Here is a 24,364-nt window from a genome sequence, read left to right as displayed (position 1 = left end):
GTGAATGATGTCGCTCAAGGGAATCTCACTGCCGCTGATCTCAACAGAGCAAAGTGAGACACACACACACAAACACTGGGCAGTGTATTTGTGTTCATGTGTCCATTAAAGAAGTGTTGTTTTGACTGATCAGGAATCAGCTGAAGGCCGACTATCTGATGTCCATTGAGAGTTGTGAGGGACTGATGGAAGCCATTGGTACTCAAGCACTCACAGAGGGCACTTATCATTCCCCTGAAGTCATGAGTCACAAAATAGATGCTGTGTCTTCAGCTGATGTCATCAGTGTAAGTGACTCTTGTGTTTCAGTACACGCTCGGGTTTATGTGTTCACACTCAACACATAATGTTTCTCCTCAATTGTCACTCTGATATGAATGAATGAAAGATCAGATGAAGATGAATGTTCGGTGTCGTGGCCTGAAGCCCAGAGCTCAGGTAAAGAAGAAGAACAAGAAGAATTTCATTGGTCATGTGACTCAACCCAGTGTGAGCCAATCAGAGAAGCTCATTCAACCCCTGCTGGATCTCTTTCAGTACTGCTGAGAGCACGGGAATGTAAATGACCTTTGACCTGTGACCCTGAACAAACTTAACTCTGACATCTCTTGAGTCACGACTGTAAATGTGTGCAGACCGGTTTGCTGAGTCTCTGACAAACACTAATGAATGTCAGGTGACGCTGTGGATATGTTTTGTTTGTTATTTTAAAGTAACTACAACATGAGTCATGTTCAAAAGGCTTAAAATATCTGAGAACTGTTTGATGTTTGTTTATAATGTTATTAAGACTTGAGACTCAGAGATATCAGTATGTCTTTGTGATGATCATTTCTACAGATTTGTTTTTGTGATTGATGTGTAATAATGACGTCGTCTTCTTTTGCAGGCGGCGGAAAAATTCATGTCTGGGAAAAAGACGATGTCTGCCAGTGGACACCTGGTCAACACCCCTTTTGTTGATGAGATCTAGTGCACTTGGTCTTCTTCATTCTTAAAGTAAATGAGCTCATGTTCATCATTTCTGTCCTGATGCTCTTTCATACACATTTGATCTCCATATTAGAAGCAAGTGGCCGGAGCTCAGCAGGTGTCTGTTTAAAATGTATAGATGTTAATGAATAAATAAAGTATCTGTGTACCAACACTGACAAACATTTGTGAATCGTTTTGATTTTGAACACACAAACACCTTTAACACTTCATAACATGAAGACTGCTAGATTCTTCCAGCTTTTGTCTTAAAATAAAGAAAACAATATGTTACGTATGTATGATTAGAGCTTCAACCATTCAAGAATAGTTCAGTCAAGTGACCATAAGCCTTTCAACACTAGTGTACATACATACATCTGTTTATAGAGACCACTCCAAATGTAAGTTCAACATTTGATCAATCTGAGCTCAAGAGGATGTCGCTTCCGAACATTTTTTTATTTATTTTTTTATTATGCTTCGGATACAATTACAATACGGCATTTAAATTTTACAAAAATAATTCTAAGAAAAACAAGAGCACAAACAAAACAAAAAAGAAACTGCATTAAGAAATCAATCCATCCAATTACAGAGTGAAAGATAAATAAATAAAAATCTATTAACCTACATAACATCAGGGTCTTCCAAAAGCTCAAATTCTTCAACCAATTTAAAAAGTTTTCTTCCAACTTTCGATTTAATTTTACTTAAATATTTACAGTAAATCCAAAATTATTTTTGAAAATTCAAAAACAATGATTTTATTTTAAGGCACTTACACTTATGAATATGGAATTTCCCCAAAATAAGGATATTATTTAAAAAAATCCAAAGTGTAACTCTTTCATAATAACTCCAAAAAGTATATTAAAAAGTTTCAATTTCTGAATCACAAGGCGTACATATATTATGATACAATATTAAACCTATATCTAAGAAATTCTAAGGAAGCATAAATATAATTAAATACTTTATAATGTACTTCATTGGCTTTGGGAGATATAGGAAAGAAAGATACACGGTTCTTAATTTTTAAAGAGAGCTCATTAAAATAAACTGAATCACAATATTTTGATTACACTGAGCGGAAAATTTATCATGAATTAGTAAAGTTCGTATTACTTTGTTCGGAAAACTATTCCTAATAAAATCCTTTCCATTTATTTGAAAAGATGGTAAATGAATAGCTAAGGTGACACTGGGCAACATATTTTTAACCAACATAAAAGCTTATGATATTTCTTATAATCAAATTCCAAATCATATTTTTCACAAAATATCTTGTGATTCAAAAAGTGACCATTTTCATCTAGAAGATGAAGAACAGACCAGATACCTCTTTCCCACCAATCTTTGAAGATTTTTGATCAAATAATTGTGATAAAGACTTTGGTGAAGGTAAGAATCTAAAGCGTCTTTTTTTTGAACAGTGGTGTATTGTTCCATCTAATATGAGATCAAATTATTGGACAGTTATATTCGATGTGTTACAATTCACTGCATCTATTATAATCTTTCATAATTCATGCATGATTATCTAGACGCAGGACCCTGGAGTTCCATCTCTGTCTCCAGAACCACTGCAGATGCGACCACTCCTGGAGAGTCATGCAGTAGTGTCTCTGTAAGAAATCTCACATCTTTTTTATTTTAAAGGTTATGAAATTTGCATTTGAAGTCACAACATTTAGCTCTGTTCACTTTTGACATCTCATTTTATTTCTCTGACATCTAATTCTATGTAAGGGATAATGTACAGGAAGGCAGTTGTTATTGCAGAAATATTCCTCGAAAGTGTGATCAGGACGTGAAGTGGAGGGTCTTGTATCACACTGAAGGGGTTTAAAACACCCTGATTCAGTGGCAAACAACAGTCAGAAAGAGCAGGAACTGCTTGAGTCACCTCAGCCCCTTCCTGAAGCTCAAGAGCCTCTGCAGGGTGATAAACAGCTATGGGCTGAGCCACATGAGCCAGTAGCACCGGTACAAGCTTACCGAGAGCAGGGCAGGCCAAGCAAAGCCGAGGCAGACTTTTGTTGGGCGACCCCCTCTCAGACCAAAAGCACCGGTTCCAAGCCAACCGTTGGTTAACCCATCAGTATCTGTAGCATCACTGCAGTGGTTCTTGTGCCAGCAGCAGCAGGTTTCCAGAGTATGTCCATGTTCCAGTATGTGCCATTGGTCCAAGACATGCAGACGGTGCAGGAAATGCGCTCACAGAGGACTCACAGCCCGCTGCCAATCCAGGTGCCATACCCAAGAGACCCTACAGAAGAACTGTGGAGGCAAACACATGGAAGAAGTGTGGCAGGTGTAATGCCCACAGACTGATTCAAAAGAGGTATGGTTGGAGGAAATGAGAAGAACCACCTCCAAATAATGTGCAAATATAATCTATATAGTTTTATGTATTTATATAGTGTTGTTTGAACAAGTTGTTCATTGTAGTTTGGAATCATTCTTCTTCTTTTTTTATTTTTTAAAGGCTGAAATGCTTTTTACACGTACTTTATCTTTGTATTTGTCTTTTATTTATGGTTTAATATTCTATTTTAGTAAAACACAAATTCTGTGCCTTGCAATAATATAAATATATAAGAAGGACTATATCTCAATTTTGTTGTTCTTTCTTTCTTTCTTTCTTTCTTTCTTTCATTATAAAGCACAATTAAATACAACCGTTGTTGTCCAATGTGCTGTACAAGGATAAAAACATATACAAAAACACCTCCAACATGTCTCTACTACACATACAAAACTAATACACATCCAATTCTTGCATCATAGGCATTTTTCAACATATTTTCTGTTGCTTGTTATTTACAATAATACTAATAATACCACAGAGCACAGGTATATTTGATTGCTTTTCAACACAACCAACGAAGTACATATGTGTATTTTGAAAAGAATACATTCAAAAATGTAGTTTCCACAAAACGTCGTCTTTGGCTGGATTCGAACCCCGGTCCTCATGTATCAACGCTGCTTACGCACAAAAACGTAGCGTACGGCAGTTTTCACGCTCACTGTGTGATGTACTAACAGTGAAATTAACGTGAGAATGTGTATTTACAGCTTTGTCTGTACGCAATGTTTTAGTGTGAATTCAACGCAAGTCTTTGTACATGAGACCCCTGGTGAGTGCCTGCAATAGAAAAACAAGGTTATGAAAATCTGCTGTTTTTATTACTTCAAAACCTAGCAAATCCATCAACACTCGAACATTAGGGACGAGCTCTGTTAACTTCACTATTTCACGCTTTCTTTCCGTCTTTTTTCTTCCCCTTCTCTTTTTATTTCCTCCTCCTGTTAACCCCTTCATCGCTGCCATGAAAGTGTTCTACTCGTGGAATGTCCACAATAAAGAGTGTTGGGTTATATATAAACTATTAACAGATATAACTTTGACGTGCAGGGCATTCTTATGCACATACTGGTTAAATGAATCAAACACAGATGTTTTTAAAACTAACTGATTTATACAAACATCCGATCGATTAACGAAACTAAAAACACAAGCAGGCGGACAGGAAGTGTCATGAAACATATCGGTTTGATAAAGAACGCAATTGTCATTAAACTGCAGCGGACATACAACAAATGTTCATGATATTCAAGCCCTAAGCACGTAAGGAATGCTGACATGAAAAGTAAGAATGTATAAATATCGTGGCGCTTTGGGGCGGGCAGATTTGTCCTCGCTCATGGTGGCTACGTGCAGCAAGTCCTCACCCGTGTGGAGAGATGTCCTACTATGAGGAAGGTTATGAAAACGTATCAAAAACGCGTCATGTTTATTAGATCAGTTATTAGCTCCTGGTTGGCTGACAGCCGGACTGTGGTGTGCGTACGCTCGAAGGATTAGCTCATAAATATTAAAGCAAATCTTGAAAAGTAAATGAATATTCATAAGCTCATCCTTCGCTTTAGTAGAATTCGCAAAGTGTTTCCTTTGTACGATTATCCACGACAGCACATGTCTGTGAATGATACTTTGATGTATTTGTTCTTCGTACACATACATTCGTGCGGCGTTGATAAACACGTTTTGCACAATTCACAGCAAAATACCCGATAATTCTCTAAATGAATGTAAGGTTTGTGTTTTTTCAGAAAAGTCCACTAGAGAGCCAAAGCAGAGAACGGTCAGCACATGACAACGATGTATCGCGAGAGGAAGTAGAAAGCCCTGCTCTCGCGATACGTCAATGTCATACGCTGACCGTTCTCTGCGCAGCGCCGCATGAGGTTGAACACGCCTTGTGTCAGTGTTGTGAGATCTGAACATTTGCTGTGTGCGTCGGACGCGTCTCGCATTGCTGTCAGTGCTGAGGGTTTGAGACTCTTCCCTTCGGACGCTTACATCAATGCGGATTTGTCTTCCTTTTTAGGGTTTGAAGCCGTTACGATATACGTGATCACGCACGCTCGTGTCGTGTTATGTCTTGAGGACGCAGTCTGCATTCATCTGAATGTGAGTTTTGTACACGCGGGCTTGATGTTTTTCTTGCAGTGTTGTGTTGTTCTTAAACTCTTAACAACATCAGTGAAGCTTTAAGATGACAGAAAGTTGAGTTTAAACAACTGTTTGCACGCGCAGTGCCTCGGTGTTTGATTCATGTTTGTAAATACAGCAGCTCGTGTTTTCTCTCAGAACAGTTTTTACTGAAGTAAACATCGTACAACGCAAATATTTGCAGTAAAACTGAACTAATTCTAAAGCTAAGCAGTCCGCCATTAACTGTGGTCTACTCATTCCATTGAGTACTGACGAGCCTGTGACCTCTGACCTCTGTGTGTGTACGTGTGTTGTGTAGTATAGTGTGTTGTTGACAGCAGCAGGAGGATCATAATGATGTGTGAGGAGGAGCTGATGTTCAGTATGGAGGAGGTGGTGGGGCTCTCTGAAGACTCCAGTAATAACAGATGTGTGAAGAGTCGAGTGTGTTTTGAGGATGATGAGGAAGATGATGAAGATGAGCTGTTTATCTGTCCCATCACCGATGACCCCGTACACCCAACCAAAGACCCCTGTGAGCGCCAAAACCACCACCACCACCAGCAGCAGCAGCAGCTGTCTGACTCTGTGCCCAAAAACTCCTTCACGTACAGGGTGAGTGTTTCACCTGCTCTCCTGTTTCTGTTTCATGTGTAGAACACTGTGTAGTGTGCACTACACCATATCTTCACTGAGCTCTTTGTTCAACTCAAGAGGACATTTCTTTGATGTACTAACTCGTGCACAAGATTTATAAATGAAGAGTACGTCATGTGATACTTGTTTCTGCATGTTATGTGCAGGTACACTCTCTCGTCTCATTTCTATACAGGCTTTGACACTCTTTTGTGTGATTTGTGTCGTCTCACACTGTCTCATGTGCATGTGCTGAAATAAAGTGGGTTTGTGTATTCCTTCAATTCAGAACACAAATGGAGAGGTGTGTGGCTCTTTAACTGAGAGAGGTCGGGTATGTTCACTACAACTTTTTTTCAACTTCATTCAGCTTCTCGTGTGTCCATTTGACCTCCAGCCTGGACCGCACACAAACACGTACAGACACACACGCACGCACACACACACACACACACACACACACACACACACACACACACGTGTCTGGTTTATTATCTCCTTTTTCATCTTCATTCAGCTTCTCTTGTGTCCCTTTTACCTCCAGCCTGGACTGCACGCACACACACACACGCGCGCACACACACACCCGCGCGCACACACACACCTACACACACACACACACACACACACACAAACGTGTCTGGTTTATTATCCCCTTTTTCATCTTCATTCAGCTTCTCTTGTGTCCCTTTTACCTCCAGCCTGGACCGCACACACACACACACCCGCGCACACACACACACACACACACACACACACACACACACACACACACACACACACATGTCTGGTAAGTTATCTCTGTGGGGACAGTCTGTGGGTGTAAGGGTTTTTATAGTGTACAAACTTTATATTTTATTCCGTAAACCTAAAGATCATAGAAACGTTTTCTGCATTTTTGAAAAATATCGTTCTGTAAGATTTATAAGCTTTTTTGCCCATGAAGACCTAAATGTCGGTCCCCACAGTGACACTGGTCCCCATGAGTTGGTGTGTATTCAGGTTAAGGTCCCCACCGGGATAGAAAAAAAAGCAAAGCCACTCACACACACACACACACACACACACACACACACACCCCCCTGTGTTTTACTTGCTCTTTCACACCCATCCTGTACTTACTTCATCATGATTATTGGTGTCTGTTCTTTTGTGTTTGTTGACGCTGTAAATGTAGAGTTAGTTTACACTATGAATGCTTTACTCACTAAATGTAAACAGTGAAGGTTCAGTCATGAATGTAACATCTGACATATGACAGAAATGTAAATACAGGACAACACATTTGAATCTTTCTAATAAATACACAAGTGTGCAGACGTGTACGTGAGGTTAAGCTCTGGACACAGATGTGATTTCTCTTTACGAGACGCAAGCCTCATGATGGATTATGTGTGTTCTGGATATTTAAGGATGTTGTGTCAATGCTATAAAAGGACAGAAGTGCTTTACATAACAGTAAATCACAGCATGATCCTTCATGTCAGACGTGCAGATGTTATTCAGAATGGACATGAAACTGAAGTCATCACAAAACTCTCTCTCTTTCTCTCGCTCTCTATGTCTCTCTCTCTTTCTCTCGCTCTCTATCACTCTCACTCACTCTCTCTCTCTTTATTTATTCTCCTTCATTTCTGTTTCACATGTCTTTTTAGAGCTTAACCATTTCCTCCTGCTTTCTTTCTTCCCAGAAGTCACAGCTGTGTGTGTATGTGTGTTTTAGATATGTAGTATAATAACAGGTTGTGGATCATCATCATGATTATTTCATGCAGACATATGATGATGACATGTGTAATCTGTGTTCTTCTGTATAGGCCACATGGAAACATGCCATAGAGAAAGCCAAAGCCATGCCTGATCCATGGGCTGAGTTTCATCTGGAGGAGATGGAGACGGAGAGGTGTATTCGCTACAGGTCAAACACACACACAATAAAAACACACACTGTATGTGTTATATCAGAGATGTGTGCTCCTCTCTCTACTAGCTGAATCTAATTTTAACCCGTTGTAACTTCACACTTGAGCGTGTGTGTGTGTGAGTTGTGAGCTATAGGACACTGTGTTCAAAATGAACCAGCACACATTTACTCGTGTAAACAAACATTCATCATGTGATTCTGTGTGTGAGAGGACACGATCCTAACAATCTCTTATTCCACTTTACATCTACAATAACCTGCTGTCAGAGATTAAACAAACACATGTGACTGGATTTACTTCTCACTCTTTAGATATAACGCTGTTACTGCTGAATGGGCAAAGGACGAAATATTCATTAAGATTTCCACTCAGGTATTTACACATGCACGCACACATGCACACACACATGCACGCACATATGCACACACACATGCACGCACACATGCACACACATATGCACAGACACATGCACGCACACATGCACGCACACATGCACGCACACATGCACACACATATGCACAGACACATGCACGCACACATGCACGCACATATGCACAGACACATGCACGCACACATGCACGCACACATGCACACACACATGCACGCACATATGCACAGACACACACATGCACGCACACATGCACACACACACACACGCGCACACCCACACACACGTTCACACTCACATGCACACACACATGCACACACACTCGCACACACACGCACACACTCACACACACGTTCACACTCACGTGCACACTCACACACACGTGTACACACACGTGCACACTCACATGCACACGCACATGCACACACACGCACACATACACAAACCCTCGCACACACATGCGCACACTCACACACACGTGCACACTCACGTGCACACTCACACACACGTGTACACACACATGCACACGTGCACACTCAAATGCACACACACATGCACACACACACACTCGCGCACACTCACTCACACTCACACACACGTGTACACACACGTGCACACTCACATGCACACGCACATGCACACACACGCACACACACACATACACAAACCCTCGCACACACATGCGCACACTCACACACACGTGCACACTCACGTGCACACTCACACACACGTGTACACACACATGCACACGTGCACACTCAAATGCACACACACATGCACACACACACGCACGCACACACTCACACACACATGTACACACACATGTACACACATATGCACACTCACACACACATGCACACTCACACACACATGCACACACATGCACACACACACACACACTCGCGCACACTCACTCACACATTCACACTCACGTGCACACTCACACACACGTGTACACACACGTGCACACTCACATGCACACACACACGCACATGCACACACACGCACACACACTCGCACACACATGCGCACACTCACACACACGTGCACACTCACGTGCACACTCACGTGCACACTCACACACACGTGTACACACACATGCACACGTGCACACTCACATGCACACACACACACGCACGCACGCACACACTCACACACACATGTACACACAGACACACATATGCACACTCACACACACATGCACACTCACACACACACATGTAAACACACACACATGCACACTCACACACACATGCACAGTCACATGCACACACACATGCATGCACATGTAACGGAGGCAAGCTAGTGTAGAGCTGTGCAGTGTGTAAACCTCACTCCTCTGCCTCAAGGACTCTCTAGCGACAGACACTAGAGACTGCGGTCTTTAGCCTCCTCGCTAGAGCGCCCGACTCCCATGCCGAACCGATCCGGTTCGAAGCCCGCCTAGTGCAGGTGTGGTTCGTTCCGGTTACACACACACTTGCATGCAAACACACACTCACGTGCACACACAGACACACGTTTGCACACACATGCACACACACACACACTCACTCTCTTGTGCTGTGCTTGAGTGACAGGAGTGGATGTTTCTGTGTGATAAATGTGTAGTAATGCTTGAATGATTTTTTTTATGTTTCAGTCTTTTGGGAAAGGAGCCATGAGAGAATGCTTTAGAGCGTAAGCACACACACACACACACACACACACATACACACACTGGAAATGATTTTTTTCTGTGCGCATTAAGACTTAATTAAATATTTTATAATTTTGTCCTGCATCTTTGTGCACGTGATTATCTTGAACAGAGGGATGGTGTGTAGAGATCTGTGTTTATTCTGGTTGATCTGAAGCTTGTTGTGTGTTTTCTATTCACAGGAAGAAGTTGTCGAACTTTTCTCACCGCAGTAACTGGAAATCTGCCTCAAACTATGTAACTAAGAGTTATATGGAGACTGTGGGCAGAGAGGTTTATTTTGAGGACGTTAAGTTACAGATGGAAGCAAAATTATGGGGTGAGGAGTTCAATCGCCACAGACCTCCAAAACAGGTGCGTCCTCATAAACCATTGTGAGGTAATGAACACGCTGGTGCCTGTGTCATTCTCAAACATATCCCATCATTCTCAGGTGGACATCATGCAGATGTGTGTTGTGGAAATGATCAATCGTCCTGGAAAGCCTCTGTATCACTTGGAGCATTACATTGAGGGAAAGTACACCAAATATAACTCCAACTCAGGCTTTGTGAGGGATGATAACATCCGTCTGACGCCGCAGGTACGTTCTGTCACGTGAAGCGTCACCGTCTCCACAGCTCCTCCCCTCTGCTTCACGCTTTCTTCTCCTTCTGCAGGCGTTTAGTCATTTCACATTCGAGCGCTCTGGACATCAGCTGATCGTGGTGGATATTCAGGGTGTTGGAGATCTCTACACCGACCCTCAGATCCACTCTGAGAAGGGAACTGACTTTGGAGATGGCAACTTGGGTATTTTGCATCTTTCTGACACGGATCTGAGCTGTAGGGTTGATGATGATGTTGATGTTATTGTTGATGATGATGATAATGATTATGCTGATTAAGATGATGATGGTGTGTTTCAGGTGTGCGTGGCATGGCTCTTTTCTTTCACTCTCATCTGTGTAATAAGATCTGCAGGAGTATGAGTCTCGCTCGCTTTGATCTGTCTCCAGCTGAAAGCGCTCAACTCGACAGCACCAACAAACTGCTGGTGAGTGAGTCAGACGTCCAGAAAGATCTGTGAAGCGTTGGGTTTACCTGCTTCTGTTGAAAAACATACAGCGTAGAAAGAAACACATCTCAATGTGTGAGAATGTTGGGTCAACTCTTTGATGTTGTGTTTTGTGAGCAGCAGTCGGCTCAGACGGTTCTCCGGGGATGTGAGGAACACTGCGGTTCTCCCAGGGTTAGGACCGTGTCACTCGGTCACATGCCGCTTCTCCTGTCCCGTCTGTCAGAGACCTCATCACTGGACGAGAACAGCGACACAGACTCAGTTCCATGTTCTCCTTTGAGTGTTGGTGTCTCTATGTCTCTAGGCCGCTCGCCTATGGGTAAGACCACACTACACCAGAGGTCACGTTAACGGAAAATTGTCCGTTATTGACAGATTTTTTTATACCAGTGATGGAAAAATCTGAAGGTCATCGGTCATTTTGACAGATTACAATGAGCGCAGTTTGTTATTCCTCTTTTTGTCGAGTTGGTAGCATCAAATCATTTCTTTCATAAGAACGTGATCGTAGGGACACGAAGGGGCGCGTATGTTTCCCATTCATTCCTAATAAGCACCTTGTCCACACGGGATCAGCAGAGACTAGCGGTGCGGAGCCAGGGGCGTGTATAATCAAGACCACTATGACGGCCCACCACAGTCTCATTTGTTTCTCCATAGTTTCAAAACGAACTGAAAATCTTTTTACGCAAAGCTTCAATCTGTCATTCATCTTGCTCTCGTCACGCTCTCATACACACACACAGGCGCGCACACACCAGTGGTGAGGTGTTTACACACTTTATTCCTTCAGAGAGAGATAGTGACTAGCGTCATTGTGATAAACCTTCACTTTCAGTGAGTGGAGAAAAGTCTCTCTGGATCTTCTCCTTTCATGACCTAACAGCAGCTTAAAGTTACTTTTAAGTGAATAAATGAATGATTATAAAACAGCGTACAAGCACCTGTTACTGACTAGACATGAACATCTGTCTGTCATTAGTATTTTATATCTGACAACAGAAACTTTCAATATGTAAACGACTTTGGCTTTATTTGCTATTCAAATACAGTAAATTCAAAGAACGCAGGTACGTCACAAACATGCTAAGAGCACGTAATATCACATTGCATCATAGTGACGGGTAAAAACAGATTTAAAAAAAGCAAACTCTGCACTACACAGCCTAAAGAACACACACGACACGTGTGTCACCCACTGAGGAAATCACAACTGAACTGAACAACTGTCAAGAAGTCAAGTTCTAAATGTAGGTTCATGACGATCCTGAACACTCGTCCTGTCAATCATCATGAAGAGCGGATATAAGCATCTGTCTCCACAGTCTCAGAAGAAGTGACATCATACATGCAGAGAAAAGCACTGATTATAAGATCGCTTCAGTAAAGTGACGCTGTGAGGATGCTCAAGCTTCTTCATCACTGTACACCACACCTGCTTTAATATTAGATGGATTAAAGTCATAAACATCATAACATTCATCACTCTTCAGTATGTGTCTTAAAACTGATCGCTTCCTCTCCCTCATGACATCACAGAGATCATCAGCTGAACACTATGGCTTTATGATGGAAAGCAATTGACCTGCGTGAATGAACCTCTTTATTATTGTCATCTTAAATGAGAGAAGTTCTGTCTTGTTCTTTAGGATGATCCGTCACTCACACTTGTGTTTATTTCCAGGCTGGTCCTTTATGAAGGAACACACGAATGCGGATCATCAGGTGAGTGCTTCTGTCCCAGTGGATGTAGAACCACAGGTTGTGTGTTCAGTAGTAACGTTTGGTTTCTTGTGTGTGCAGGAGTCAGAGAACGGAGGAGACAGCGGTTGTCCCAGTGAGAGACGTAGTGAAGGAGACGCCGCTGAACATCACCTGCCACCGCAGGTACATCACAACACAAACACTGCTGCGGGAAACTACCTGAATCAGTCAAAACCACTGCGAGTGTCAAGGATGTTAGAACACACACAGACGTATTTATTCCATCTGAATACACTGAGCTGCTTTTCATCAGCAGGACGTGGAGATGTGTTTGTGTCATCACTGTAAACATCACGCCACAGCAGTGCAGGGTTTCATTGATAAGTCGCCAGCTATAGTCTGACAAACACCACATGTGACAACTGCCACTGATTGTAAACTCTAAGGTCATGAGTTGATGTTAGTATTTTAAGATGTGTTTGTGATGCGTCACCATTCAGGGTCGTCCTCCTAACAGCAGACATTTCTCTGAATCGGATGAAGACAGTGTTCGTCGGGTAACTACACAAAACACGTTTCTCAAAATCTCCCTCTGTCTAACCGTATCAGTAACCCATCATTACTGACCCCAGATCATTCATTAACTAATCTAGTGGAATAGATGTCTTCATCTAAACCTGTCACACGCATTCTCATGTCATCTCTCTGTTCTGTGAACATCCTCCATACATCAGTCACACATGTCATTTACATCACAGAAATCAATGATCAGCTGATTTCCTTCTTCTCTGTCCTGAGGTCAAACCCTGCACGTCATCTCTTGCATGTGACTTTGGTTAATTTGTGTGATTTACTCCAGCACGTGAGACATTGATCAGGCCTGTATCTCTCTCCATCACATGAGGAACCTGGAACAGATTCAGATCGTGTTTACACTCACCCACACATTCATCACAGAACACAGCGTATGATCTCAATATTTGACACATTCACATTTTGATCCTTTTGGTCAAAATTCTTTAGTTATTTGTGAATTCACAAAATCTAGTCTATATCATGGACCGTGTGTGAACACAACCTTAAAGGGAAAAATCATCATTTACTCACCTCATATAAATATCTTTGTTAAGAATGTTAGCAATTTTCAGTTCTGTGACATCATCCACTTCTATAGTAGGAAATAAAATATGTGACCCTGGACAAACAAACCAGTCTTTGGGGTAAATGTTTTGAAATTGAGATCTTTACTTCATCTGAAAGCTGGAGAAATAAGCTTTCTATTGATATATGGTCTGTTAGGATCGGACACTATCTGGAGGAACAAGAACTGTTTACACAGCTGGAATCTGAGGGTGCAAAAGAATCTAAATATTGAGAAAATCACCTTTGAAGATGTTTATCTGAGGCACTGTAACAGACCATCCACTCACAAAGATAAAGTTTTATACATTTACAGTAGGACATTCATAAAATATCTTCATGGAACATGATCTTTACTACATCCTAATGATTTTTGGCATAAAAGAAAATCTGTAATTTTTACCCCTACAATGTATTTATGGCAATTACTAAAAATGTTCCCGTGATTATCAAGACTGGTTTTGTTGTCCAGGGTCACATATGATATATTTGTTTGTTGTGTTGAACACATAATGAAGAATTTATGAACACAAAGGTTTCTCGAGCACCTTTGTCTACCATTTAATTCTTCCTACTATGGCATCCGATGATGTCACAGAACTGAAAATTGCAAACATTCTTCCAAATATCTTTCTCTATGTTCATCGTTTATACAGGTATGAAAGAACATATGGGTGAGTGAATGATGACAGATGTTTCTTTTTTGGATGAACTATCACTTGTACTTGTTTTTACACTTTTACTATCCACGATACACACAGTCCAGGTGAAGAGTGAATGGAGAGAGAGCAGGACGGCTGAGAAATGATGTGTTTTTTCTTGTTTTGTGGATGTTGTATGTTTCAGTTGACAGAAGAGAAGTGGACGTTTTATCACTCGTCACGCTCACACATACATCGAGCGTCATGTGTGGCGATGGAGGTGGAGAGACTCAACTCGATGCTTGTTGAGAGAAAAATCGGTAAATCCATCCTTGGCAAGGTAAGCGTGTGAGGCGTGTGTTTGTGCCCAACGCTGAATATATTGATGTTGAGGATGTGTCTGTGCATCAGGTTCATCTGGCTATGGTGCGGTATCACGAGGGCGAGCGCTTCTGTGAGAAAGATGAAGAGTGGGATCAGGAATCAGCTCTCTATCATCTGGAGACGGCCGCTATGTGTGGAGAACTGGAGGCTATCGTCGCTCTCGGCCAGTGTTATCTTCAGCTTCCACATCACATTCTACCTGAGATTGAGTTACACGTCAGTCCTTACATCATACACGTGTAAAAACACAACACATACACATGATCACATCTACATGTGTCCATTCTCTATCACATCAATCCAGAGAAAGGAATATGTTTGCACAGTTATAGTTCTCTGCATTATTCAGATAGAAAGATATTGTAGTGTCATCAACCTTTGTCCTATAGTGTGTAAACCTCTTAAAGATCAGATCTGTGTTTACTTTCCAGTCCTTCCATGTCATATTCTGGAGAACGTGTGAGGATCTTTTTTCTGCTTATATGACATCTGTAGTGATGATCCTCTCATGAGACCTCTAAGCTTTCACAGTTTAGCTGTATATTATTTACAGTGTGAACCGATGACCTGAATGGACGGGTATCAATCACAATCTCATGTTGTTTTTGTGACAGGCGTCTGAGGACAACAAGAAGAAAGGTTTCCGTTTTCTGCTGCAGGCCGCTGAGGCCGGAGACAGACCCAGCATGATTCTAGTGGCACGAATGTTCGACACGGGTCTAAACCTTCCTTCTGACAGGTGAGAAAGTCACATGTGCAGGTGTTTCAATCCATTTATGAAATGTGCGTGAAAAGATTTTAATAGGTCTTAAAAAAAAAAAGATTGTCTGGCAAAGGAACTTTATTCAGTCCATAGACAGATTGTTGGCATCTTTTAGATTTTAGATTAGATTCAACTTTATTGTCATTACACATATACAGGTACAGTGTAACGAAATGTAGTTTAGGTCTAACCAGAAGTGCAATTAGCAAGTGCAGATATACAGTGTGAATAAATACAGAATACAATATTAGGGAAATAATTTACGTTGGGCATGTACTATGAAAATATGACAATCGGTATGTACTATGAACAATATATACAGAAGGCTATATACTGTGAACATTAATGTACAGGAGGTTATGAACAGATAACAATATAGACTATACAATAGTGCAAGTGACTTGAGTGTGCATTAGTTACAGACATTAGCTATTAAAGTTACAGTGCAGTAGATGAGTTAATGTGGTTATTAAAGTTACAGTGCAGTAGATGAGTTAATGTGGTTATTAAAGGTACGGTGCAATACATGAGTAGATGCAGATATACAGTCACAGTGCAGTAGATGAGTTAATGCAGTTATTGAAGTTATAGTGCAATAGATGAGTAGATGCAGTTAGTTATGCGATAGATGCAATAATGCAATAGATGAGTTACAGTGCAGTAGGTGAGTTAGTGCAGTTATTAAAGTTACAGTGCAGTAGATGAGTTAATGCAGTTATTAAGGTTACAGTGAAGTAGATGAGTTAATGCAGTTATGAAAGTTACAGTGCAGTAGATGAGTTAATGCAGTTATGAAAGTAGTCCATTAGTGCAAATGAGCATTCAGTGTAATGTTCCTGGTGTGCAAGTGAGCAGTATAGAGTGCAAATGATGCGTGTAAACAGTCCGGTAGAGCAGATACATGAAGTACTGGTGTGTACAGTTCCGTCATGCATGGCAGCCCTGTAGTGCAATGTAAACATTGTAATAGCAGCATTAAGTTAAAGTTATGAGGGTAGTGAAATCAGTGGGGAGCAGAGTTCAATAATGAAACAGCTCTGGGAAAAAAGCTGTTTCCTAGTCTGCTGGTTCTTGCCCGGAGGCACCTGAAGCGCCTACCGGAAGGCAGGAGAGTAAACAGTCTATGAGCGGGGTGAGAGGAGTCCTTGAGAATGCTGCGAGCTCGACGCAGACAGCGTTTCTTCTGGATGTCCTCAATGGAAGGGAGTGTAGTTCCTGTGATGCGCTGGGCTGTTTTCACCACCCGCTGCAGTGCCTTGCGCTCAGCAACAGAACAGTTCCCGTACCAGACTGTGACACAGTTGGTCAGGATGCTCTCTATCGTGCAGCGATAGAAGTTCACCAGGATAGTTGAAGACAGTTGGTTCTTCTTCAGTGTCCTCAGAAAGAAGAGACGCTGGTGAGCCTTCTTGACCAGGCATGAGGTGTTGGTGGTCCAGGACAGGTCCTCCGAAATGTGGGTCCCCAGGAACTTAAAACTGGAAACACGTTCAACAGCCGTCCCGTTAATGTGGATGGGGTCGTGTGTGCCTCCTTTCGCCTTCCTGAAGTCCACGATGATCTCCTTTGTCTTTGAAGTGTTAAGGAGCAGGTTGTTGTTTGAGCACCATGTGGCAAGGTGCCGTACCTCCTCCCTGTAAGCAGTCTCATCGTTGTTGCTGATGAGACCAATCACTGTTGTATCGTCTGCAAACTTGATGAGGGAGTTAGATCCATTCACAGGCCTGCAGTCGAGTGTGAAAAGGGAGTAGAGAAAGGGGCTCAGTACGCAGCCCTGTGGTACACCAGTGTTAAGGGTGGTTGTGGTGGAGCAGATGTGGCCTAACCTAACAAGCTGAGGCCTGTTCGTCAGGAAATCCATAATCCAGTTGCAGGTTGTATTGTTAATGCCTAGGTTTCCAAGTTTGATGATTAGCTTGGAAGGGATTACGGTATTGAATGCAGAGCTGAAGTCTACAAACAGCATGCGTGCATAAGTGTCCTTATTGTCCAGATGTGTGAGCACTGAGTGCAGCGCCATGGACACTGCATCATCTGTGCTCCTATTGCTACGGTAGGCAAATTGGTATGGGTCCAGTGTGGATGGTAAAGAGTCTTTTAGGTGTGACAGGACCAGCCGCTCAAAGCACTTCATAACAATGGGTGTGAGTGCTACAGGGCGGTAGTCGTTCAGGCATGTCGGGCTGGAATGTTTTGGAATGGGCACAATGGAGGTGGATTTGAAACATGCTGGAACAACTGCTTGGGCGAGGGACAGGTTGAAGATGTCCGTGAAGACCCCAGCGAGCTGCTCCGCACATGCCCGGAGTACGCGACCAGGGATGCCGTCAGGGCCAGCAGCCTTGCGCGCATTTATCCGGCTTAGTGCAGTGAAAACATCTGTGGAATTTACTGTGATGATTGGGTGGTCGGTGGAAGGTGTGAGCCTGGTGGCAGGTTCCTTATTGTCTCTCTCAAAGCGTGCATAAAAGTCATTAAGCTCGTTCAGAAAGGCAGCATCTGTGGTTATGGGGATGGAGTGGTTGGGTTTATAGTCACTAATGGCCTGGATGCCCTGCCACATGCGTCGAGGGTCAGAATTGGTAAAATGCTCCTCTAGCTTCAACTTGTAGCAGTGCTTGGCCTTTTTGATGCCCCTCTTCAGATTTGCCCTGGAAGTACTATAGGCCTGTGCATCACCTGATCTGAAGGCGGTGTTGCGTGCTTTCAACAGGAGGCGCACTTCCTTGTTCATCCATGGCTTCTGATTAGGGTATATGGTGATCTGCTTTTGAGTTGTGACACTATCAATGGTGGTATTGATGTAGTCCAATACAGAGGAGGTGTAGCTGTCAATGTCCGTGTGAGAGCCACTGGTGGCCTGAGAAGCAAACATACTCCAGTCTGTGTGTAGAAACCTTTCCTGGAGTGTGAAGTCTGCCCCCGCAGGCCACACCTTGATGGTCTTCATTGATGGCTTCACACGATTAATGAGAGGTGAATACTTGGGGGTGAGGAACAAAGAAAGGTGATCAGATTGACCAAGGTGGGGGAGGGGGGTTGCGGTGTAAGCTTCAGCCATGTTTGTATAGACATGATCTAAAGTTTTGTTTCCTCTTGTGTGGCAGGAAACATGCTGATGAAATTTAGGGAGCACTGTCTTTAAGTTTGAGTGATTAAAATCTCCCGCAACAATAAATGCAGCCTCCGGGTGAGCAGTCTGTTGTTTACTGATGGCTGCATGAAGTTCTTTCATAGCAAGCTTGGCATCAGCATCCGGTGGAATATAAGCTGCCGTTATAATGGTGGAAGTGAATTCCCGTGGCAGATAAAACGGTCTACATTTAACCATGAGAAACTCAAGGTTAGCCGAACAGTGTCTCCCGACAATAACAGAGTTCGTGCACCAAGCTTTATTGACATAAATGCACAGTCCACCTCCTCTTGTCTTACCGGATTCCTCTGCCGTTCTATCCGCGCGGTGTGTGTTGTAGCCCGCTAACTCAATAGCGTTGTCCGGTATGCCGCTGTGTAGCCATGTTTCCGTGAAGATTATGACATTGCAGTTCAAAAGTTTTTTGTTGTCGATGATGCGGAGTCGAACCTCATCCATTTTGTTCACTAATGATCGTACATTAGCAAGGAAAATGCTGGGTAAAGAGAGCCGGTGTGGTGTTAGCGTTAGCTTAGCTCTTAGCCCTCCGCGTTTTCCCCGCCTCTGTTTACGATCTCGACGCCGCCGGCGAGCACTTCCGCCGGGCCGTGTGGGGTGCGTAGCATCGGAGGTTTTGACGATCTCAGGGACGAGTTGAATGTTGCTGATATAACTTCCGGGAATGCGCAAACCGATATCCAAAAGCTCATGCCGGGTGTACGTTGTGAATGCACAACTGTTCTTAACGAACAGGCCCGAGATGAGCAAGAAAAACACTATATAATTGCTAAAACTGGAGAGACGCTGAGCCTCGCGATGTTCACGCGCCGCCATCTTGGTCTTTACTGACCAAGTCTTGAGTCAGTCTGTCATGACACAACACAGATGTCTTTTACAATAGTGTGTGGGTCATTCCTATTGTTCACTGCCATTTCAAAGTTATATCTTTCAATGAAAAATGCTAGTGATCTAATTTTGCCTATTCATTCATTGCAAGTGACCACAAAAACGTATAATGTATGTTGATTTTATTTCATGTATATAAAAACTACGCAAACGGATGAGAAACGGGTGGGCAAAAACAAGAGTGACATTTTATGCTAAACTCAGCCATGGTGAACAGCAGGCTAGCACATGGTAGCCATGGAGCAGGATTTTTAACATGTTTATTCATATTTCTCAGGATTACAAAAAAACTTGTTTCCTCTGTAAATAATCATAACAGAGTGGAAATGTCATGCTTTACCACATCAATGAACTATACTGAGATGTAAAAGAAAAACCAAATAAAAGAGTTTACTCACTCTGCTTCGTGTAGATGATTTAACTCAAACTGTACGCTACCTCCTGAGAATTATGTGACTAGAGGAGCAACCAGGGGTGTGATCAGAGGCATTACAATCAGAGTAACAGGGACATACATATCAGGGACACACAATTTTTTAAAGATTTTTACCATTAAAAATATATTAATAACAAAACATATCATGCTGCAGGATATTTTATATATGGTTATACAACACCAATGAAAAGTGTATTTATTTGATTGTCTTAGTTATGTTTGTATCTGAAGTTAAGCACACATGACTGAGGACATGACAGGCCAGCCTACCTGCACTACAATCTGAGTCATTTCATTCAATTCTGAGTACATATCAGTGTTCTGAGATGGGTTAATAAAATAAGAGGGGCTTTATGAAATGTTTATAATGATTTTTAAGTATATTATGTCTTGTGGTCTCCAATGGCTCTGACCAGTAGCAGTGACCCGTATCAGCAGTGAAGTGTGTGAGAATGAAACACAGGGGACGTTCACATGACATTCCTGAACTTTATATTTGATTTGAAACCGCAGGACTATGGACTGGTTGCACGCTGTGCACTGGTACGACTGCGCTCTTAAGATGACCGACTACGACGAGGGCGGAGAGTTTGATGGGATGCAGGATGAGCCGCGATATCTTCTGCTGGCTCGATTGGCTGAGATGTACCAACAGGGAGGTTTTAACCTGAACGCAGACCCTCAGAAAGCAGGTGAGCGTGTCTCCTGTCATGTCAAGCCAGCGCCAACCACAACTGTGTTTATTGCACAAAAGTGCACAGAAAGTCTGTTTATATTCCCAGGAGAAGCATAGGCACGTGACGTTCTTCTTCAAACGCTTGTGAATGTCACTTCTGAAACTCAATCTAGACCAGTAATGCATTCACTGCACAGAAAGCATTGTAGCCTCTGTTGTAAAGCGAGTTTTTTGTTTCTGTGAGTCATTCGAAGTGTGAAGGGTTTTTTCATGGATGTGATCATGTGATCATGTGAACTTCTACTGATCCAACAGAGGTCTCTCTGAAGCAGAGGCAGCGTAAGTTGATCTGTGTGATGTGCTAAAACTCCATAAGTCTGTTGTGTCCCTAGTGAAGAATAAAATACTCAAATTTATTTGAAATACATTTATTTCATGCCAAGTGTACTGCAAATCCATTTACATCTGATGTACTTAATGAAAATACACTGAGATTTTATTTGTGGTATACTTGATTGGTATACTTAAAGTCTGCTGAAGTCCAACTAAAGATACATTGAAGTGTGTTTGATTGTGCTAAAGGGGAACTCTTGCAAGTTTGCTTCAGCTACACTTTAAATATCTTACATTGAAAGATGATTTTATTAAAAAATCATAAAATCCTTATCAAAAGTGACATTAGATCACATTTTTATTTAAACACCGGCTTAATATGAAGAAATTTACATTTGTTTAAATAGTACTCCAACTAAAGATGAATTTTAACTTTATATAAGTAAGTCATTTCACTAAATATGTTAATATATTTAAACTACATTTAGTATGAAATAAATCCATTTTAAATGAAATATTTTTTTACCTTGGGTGTGATGTGTCACAGGTGATTTTTTCAATGAAGCAGCGGATGCCGCTATGGAAGCTATGAAGGGTCGACTGGCCAATCAGTACTACATGAAAGCGGAGGAGGCGTGGTCTATGATGGAGGAATGAAGCTGCTGATTTGCTGAGATGGATGGATGATACTTTGCACCCGGCTTGTGTTTACATGATCTTTCTCTTTACCTTTAGAATGCTTTTCTTGAGTCGGGCACATTGACTTGAGAAGTTTTCTTGAATGTGACAGAAACAAGGATTCTATACTGAGGTGCTACACTAACAAACTCTCTGGGTTTACTTTTAACAATTAAATAAATTCATCATAAATAAATAAATAAAGGTTGAATTATAATAAATACAGGTAATAATATCATGTCTCTATAAAGGCTGACTGGAGGTCTTGACCTTTCAAATGGTTTAATGTTAACGTGTTTGATTTTTATGACTGTTTGACCTCAAAAGCTGTTTTAATGTCAGAATTCACCCTGAGTCAAAAGTGAACTGTTGTGCATGCGACTTGTTTTTAATCATTTGTTTTAGAACAACAGTGGAGAAAATAAATAAATAAGCTTTTATCTGTTGTATCTGCATGTGTGACTGTTTCTTTTTAAAAACCTAATTCATGGAGCCCCTGCAATAAACTCAAAACAAGACGTCTTCAAATAATTTTGTGAATGTTCATTTTGAGTTGTCAATTAAACCTGTAGTCTTGTGTCATAAATGTGATGTGATATGTCAAATATTATAATGCTCAAGAAAATAAATCTCATCAAAGTTTGTTTATAACTCACAGGATAACACGTGATCTGTTGTATTTAAATGCCATTATTCTTCATTGTCTACATGTCTTACATGTTGTTTCTGATGCTGTTAAACTGTTTTAACATCATTAAGATGGAAATAAGATCTGATTCTGTCAGCAGCACTCGTGTTCCTCACATGTTGTGCAGCAGCACTGCAGGTCACGTCCTGACTCTAGTGTTTCTCTCTCCACTGCCCTTCTAAAATAACATACATACTATATATGCAAAAACTGATCTTAATGTTTCATGCAAAATATAAAAATATATGTATTTAATCAATGATTCGTGTAATATGGTTACGAAAATGGCAACACATTTCAAAGTGATTTTTGACATTATTATAAATACAAATATATTCAAAATTGTATTTAGACAAAAACGAGGAATTCCCATAAGCCTTTGTAATTGACAATTTAGTCATTGGGACAATTATACAGTTTTGATTTCATTATTATTGATGTTGTTTGTGTTATAATTAGTGGTGGGCCGTTAACGGCGTTAGTGAGACTCTTATCGCGCGATAAAAAAAGGTCGCCGTTAATCTATATTCAAAGTTGGGTTGGAAGCTGGGTCTATACTACGCAAGCTATGATGACTTTCACCTTGATATTTTAGCGCGGATGTATACCAGTTTAACTGCACTGTACGGGGCGAGAACGAGATTTTTCAACTCGCGTGATTCGCGTCATTCGCGCCGCCTCATCATCTCATAACCAGGGCTTCATTCGCGCGATTCGCGCCGCAAGTAGGTCTATTGGCTCTTTGCATTAACATGTAAATCGTACACGTTTGTTCTCACGTAAGTTTGCTTAGCGAGTAGCCAAATTTGCACTTATCACACCTCATATAAATCACTCGCGCTTGACGCGCCATTCGCGTTTGGTCTGAACACAACATAACGTTACTGTGAAATTACCGCATCAAACGTGACGTGCTAACATGGATGCAGCTATGAAGCCGCCGGGTTTGCTTCAGGGAATATTAATTTTTAAGAAGCTTCCCAATAGAAACATCGACAAGACTAAGGTTGTTTGCACCTTGTGCAATGCGGAATTGGTTAACTGTACGGAATTGGTTTACATACAGTTGGTTTAAAAAAAAAAACACTTTCTCTCAACAGGTACTGGTCTAGCTTTAGTTGAAACCAGTAACTTTGTATTGAGATCTAATGTATTATGGCTCCTGTATGACATATCTCTTGTTGCTCCCTCACTCTTTGTAAATCGCTTTGGATAAAAGCGTCTGCTAAATGACTAAATGTAAATTCAATTCAATTCAATTCAAGTTTATTTATATAGCGCTTTTCACAATGTGTATTGTTTCAAAGCAGCTTTACAGGGGCAAACAGGAAAAACAGAAAAGTTAAAACACAGCACAGTGCATGGTATTTATACAACGAGTAAGTTCATTCTAATAAATAACATCTAATTTCTAAATAAATAAATGAATGAATGCAGTCTCCCGGTGAGCAGGCCAACACTGCCCTGCTGTCGCGAGGAACCCAAACTCCAATGATTGATTAATGGAGAAAAAAACCTTGGGAGAAACCAGGCTCAACCGGGAGGGCCAGATCCCCTCTGACGTGTCATAGCTGCACTCAGACTGGTGACATGTGATTTTAGTTTAGCATTTAATACCAAATATTGTAACTTCAGCATTAATAAGACAAATAGTCCGTCTTTGCTCTTGGTTGGGGATGTAGTGGTCTGAGCTGG

At 41.6% G+C, this 24,364-nt stretch overlaps 2 protein-coding genes across 6 annotated transcripts in view; both read left to right on the top strand.

The window, feature by feature from the left end:
* The window catches only part of LOC130439350 (cytochrome b-c1 complex subunit 2, mitochondrial), an 8,576-nt gene extending 7,419 nt beyond the window's left edge, over positions 1-1,157 (top strand). The window contains exons 12-14 of the mRNA XM_056771945.1: positions 1-53; positions 134-287; positions 890-1,157. The exon at positions 1-53 is cut by the window's left edge and continues 24 nt beyond it. Coding sequence (XP_056627923.1) covers positions 1-53; positions 134-287; positions 890-973 — 291 coding nt within the window. The 3' untranslated portion in view covers positions 974-1,157. The remainder of the gene's footprint in view (positions 54-133; positions 288-889) is intronic.
* Positions 1,158-5,242: 4,085 nt separating this feature from the next.
* On the top strand, positions 5,243-22,430 carry eef2k (eukaryotic elongation factor 2 kinase). Of its 5 annotated transcripts, none has more exons than XM_056771027.1 (19): positions 5,243-5,455; positions 5,804-6,094; positions 6,405-6,449; positions 7,933-8,033; positions 8,352-8,412; positions 10,071-10,108; positions 10,310-10,481; positions 10,561-10,710; positions 10,787-10,919; positions 11,036-11,163; positions 11,305-11,506; positions 12,872-12,912; positions 12,991-13,074; positions 13,392-13,448; positions 14,878-15,012; positions 15,084-15,272; positions 15,671-15,795; positions 20,808-20,986; positions 21,851-22,430. In XM_056771027.1, exons 2-19 carry the CDS (start codon positions 5,834-5,836, stop codon positions 21,958-21,960), a joined length of 2,211 nt encoding a protein of 736 aa, XP_056627005.1. In that variant the 5' UTR covers positions 5,243-5,455; positions 5,804-5,833; the 3' UTR covers positions 21,961-22,430. The 5 variants fall into 5 exon arrangements, with proteins under 5 accessions (XP_056627005.1, XP_056627004.1, XP_056627006.1 ...); XM_056771026.1 differs by having other exon boundaries at positions 5,799-6,094; XM_056771028.1 differs by lacking the exon at positions 6,405-6,449 and having other exon boundaries at positions 5,799-6,094.
* The last annotated feature ends 1,934 nt before the right edge of the window (positions 22,431-24,364 follow it).

The sequence above is a fragment of the Triplophysa dalaica genome, chromosome 17, assembly GCF_015846415.1.
Source record: "Triplophysa dalaica isolate WHDGS20190420 chromosome 17, ASM1584641v1, whole genome shotgun sequence".
Taxonomy (NCBI): Eukaryota; Metazoa; Chordata; class Actinopteri; order Cypriniformes; family Nemacheilidae; genus Triplophysa; species Triplophysa dalaica.
This window is presented reverse-complemented; position numbering and strand designations above follow the sequence as displayed.

What these genes read in the sequence shown, in the direction of transcription:
- eef2k (XM_056771027.1), top strand. Translation starts at nt 5,834, where the DNA reads ATGATGTGTGAGGAGGAGCTGATGTTCAGTATGGAGGAGGTGGTGGGG. An exon ending in TACCTGAGATTGAGTTACAC is followed by an intron (nt 15,273 to 15,670) that starts GTCAGTCCTTAC and finishes TTTTTGTGACAG; the next exon opens with GCGTCTGAGGACAACAAGAA. An exon ending in CTAAACCTTCCTTCTGACAG is followed by an intron (nt 15,796 to 20,807) that starts GTGAGAAAGTCA and finishes TTGAAACCGCAG; the next exon opens with GACTATGGACTGGTTGCACG.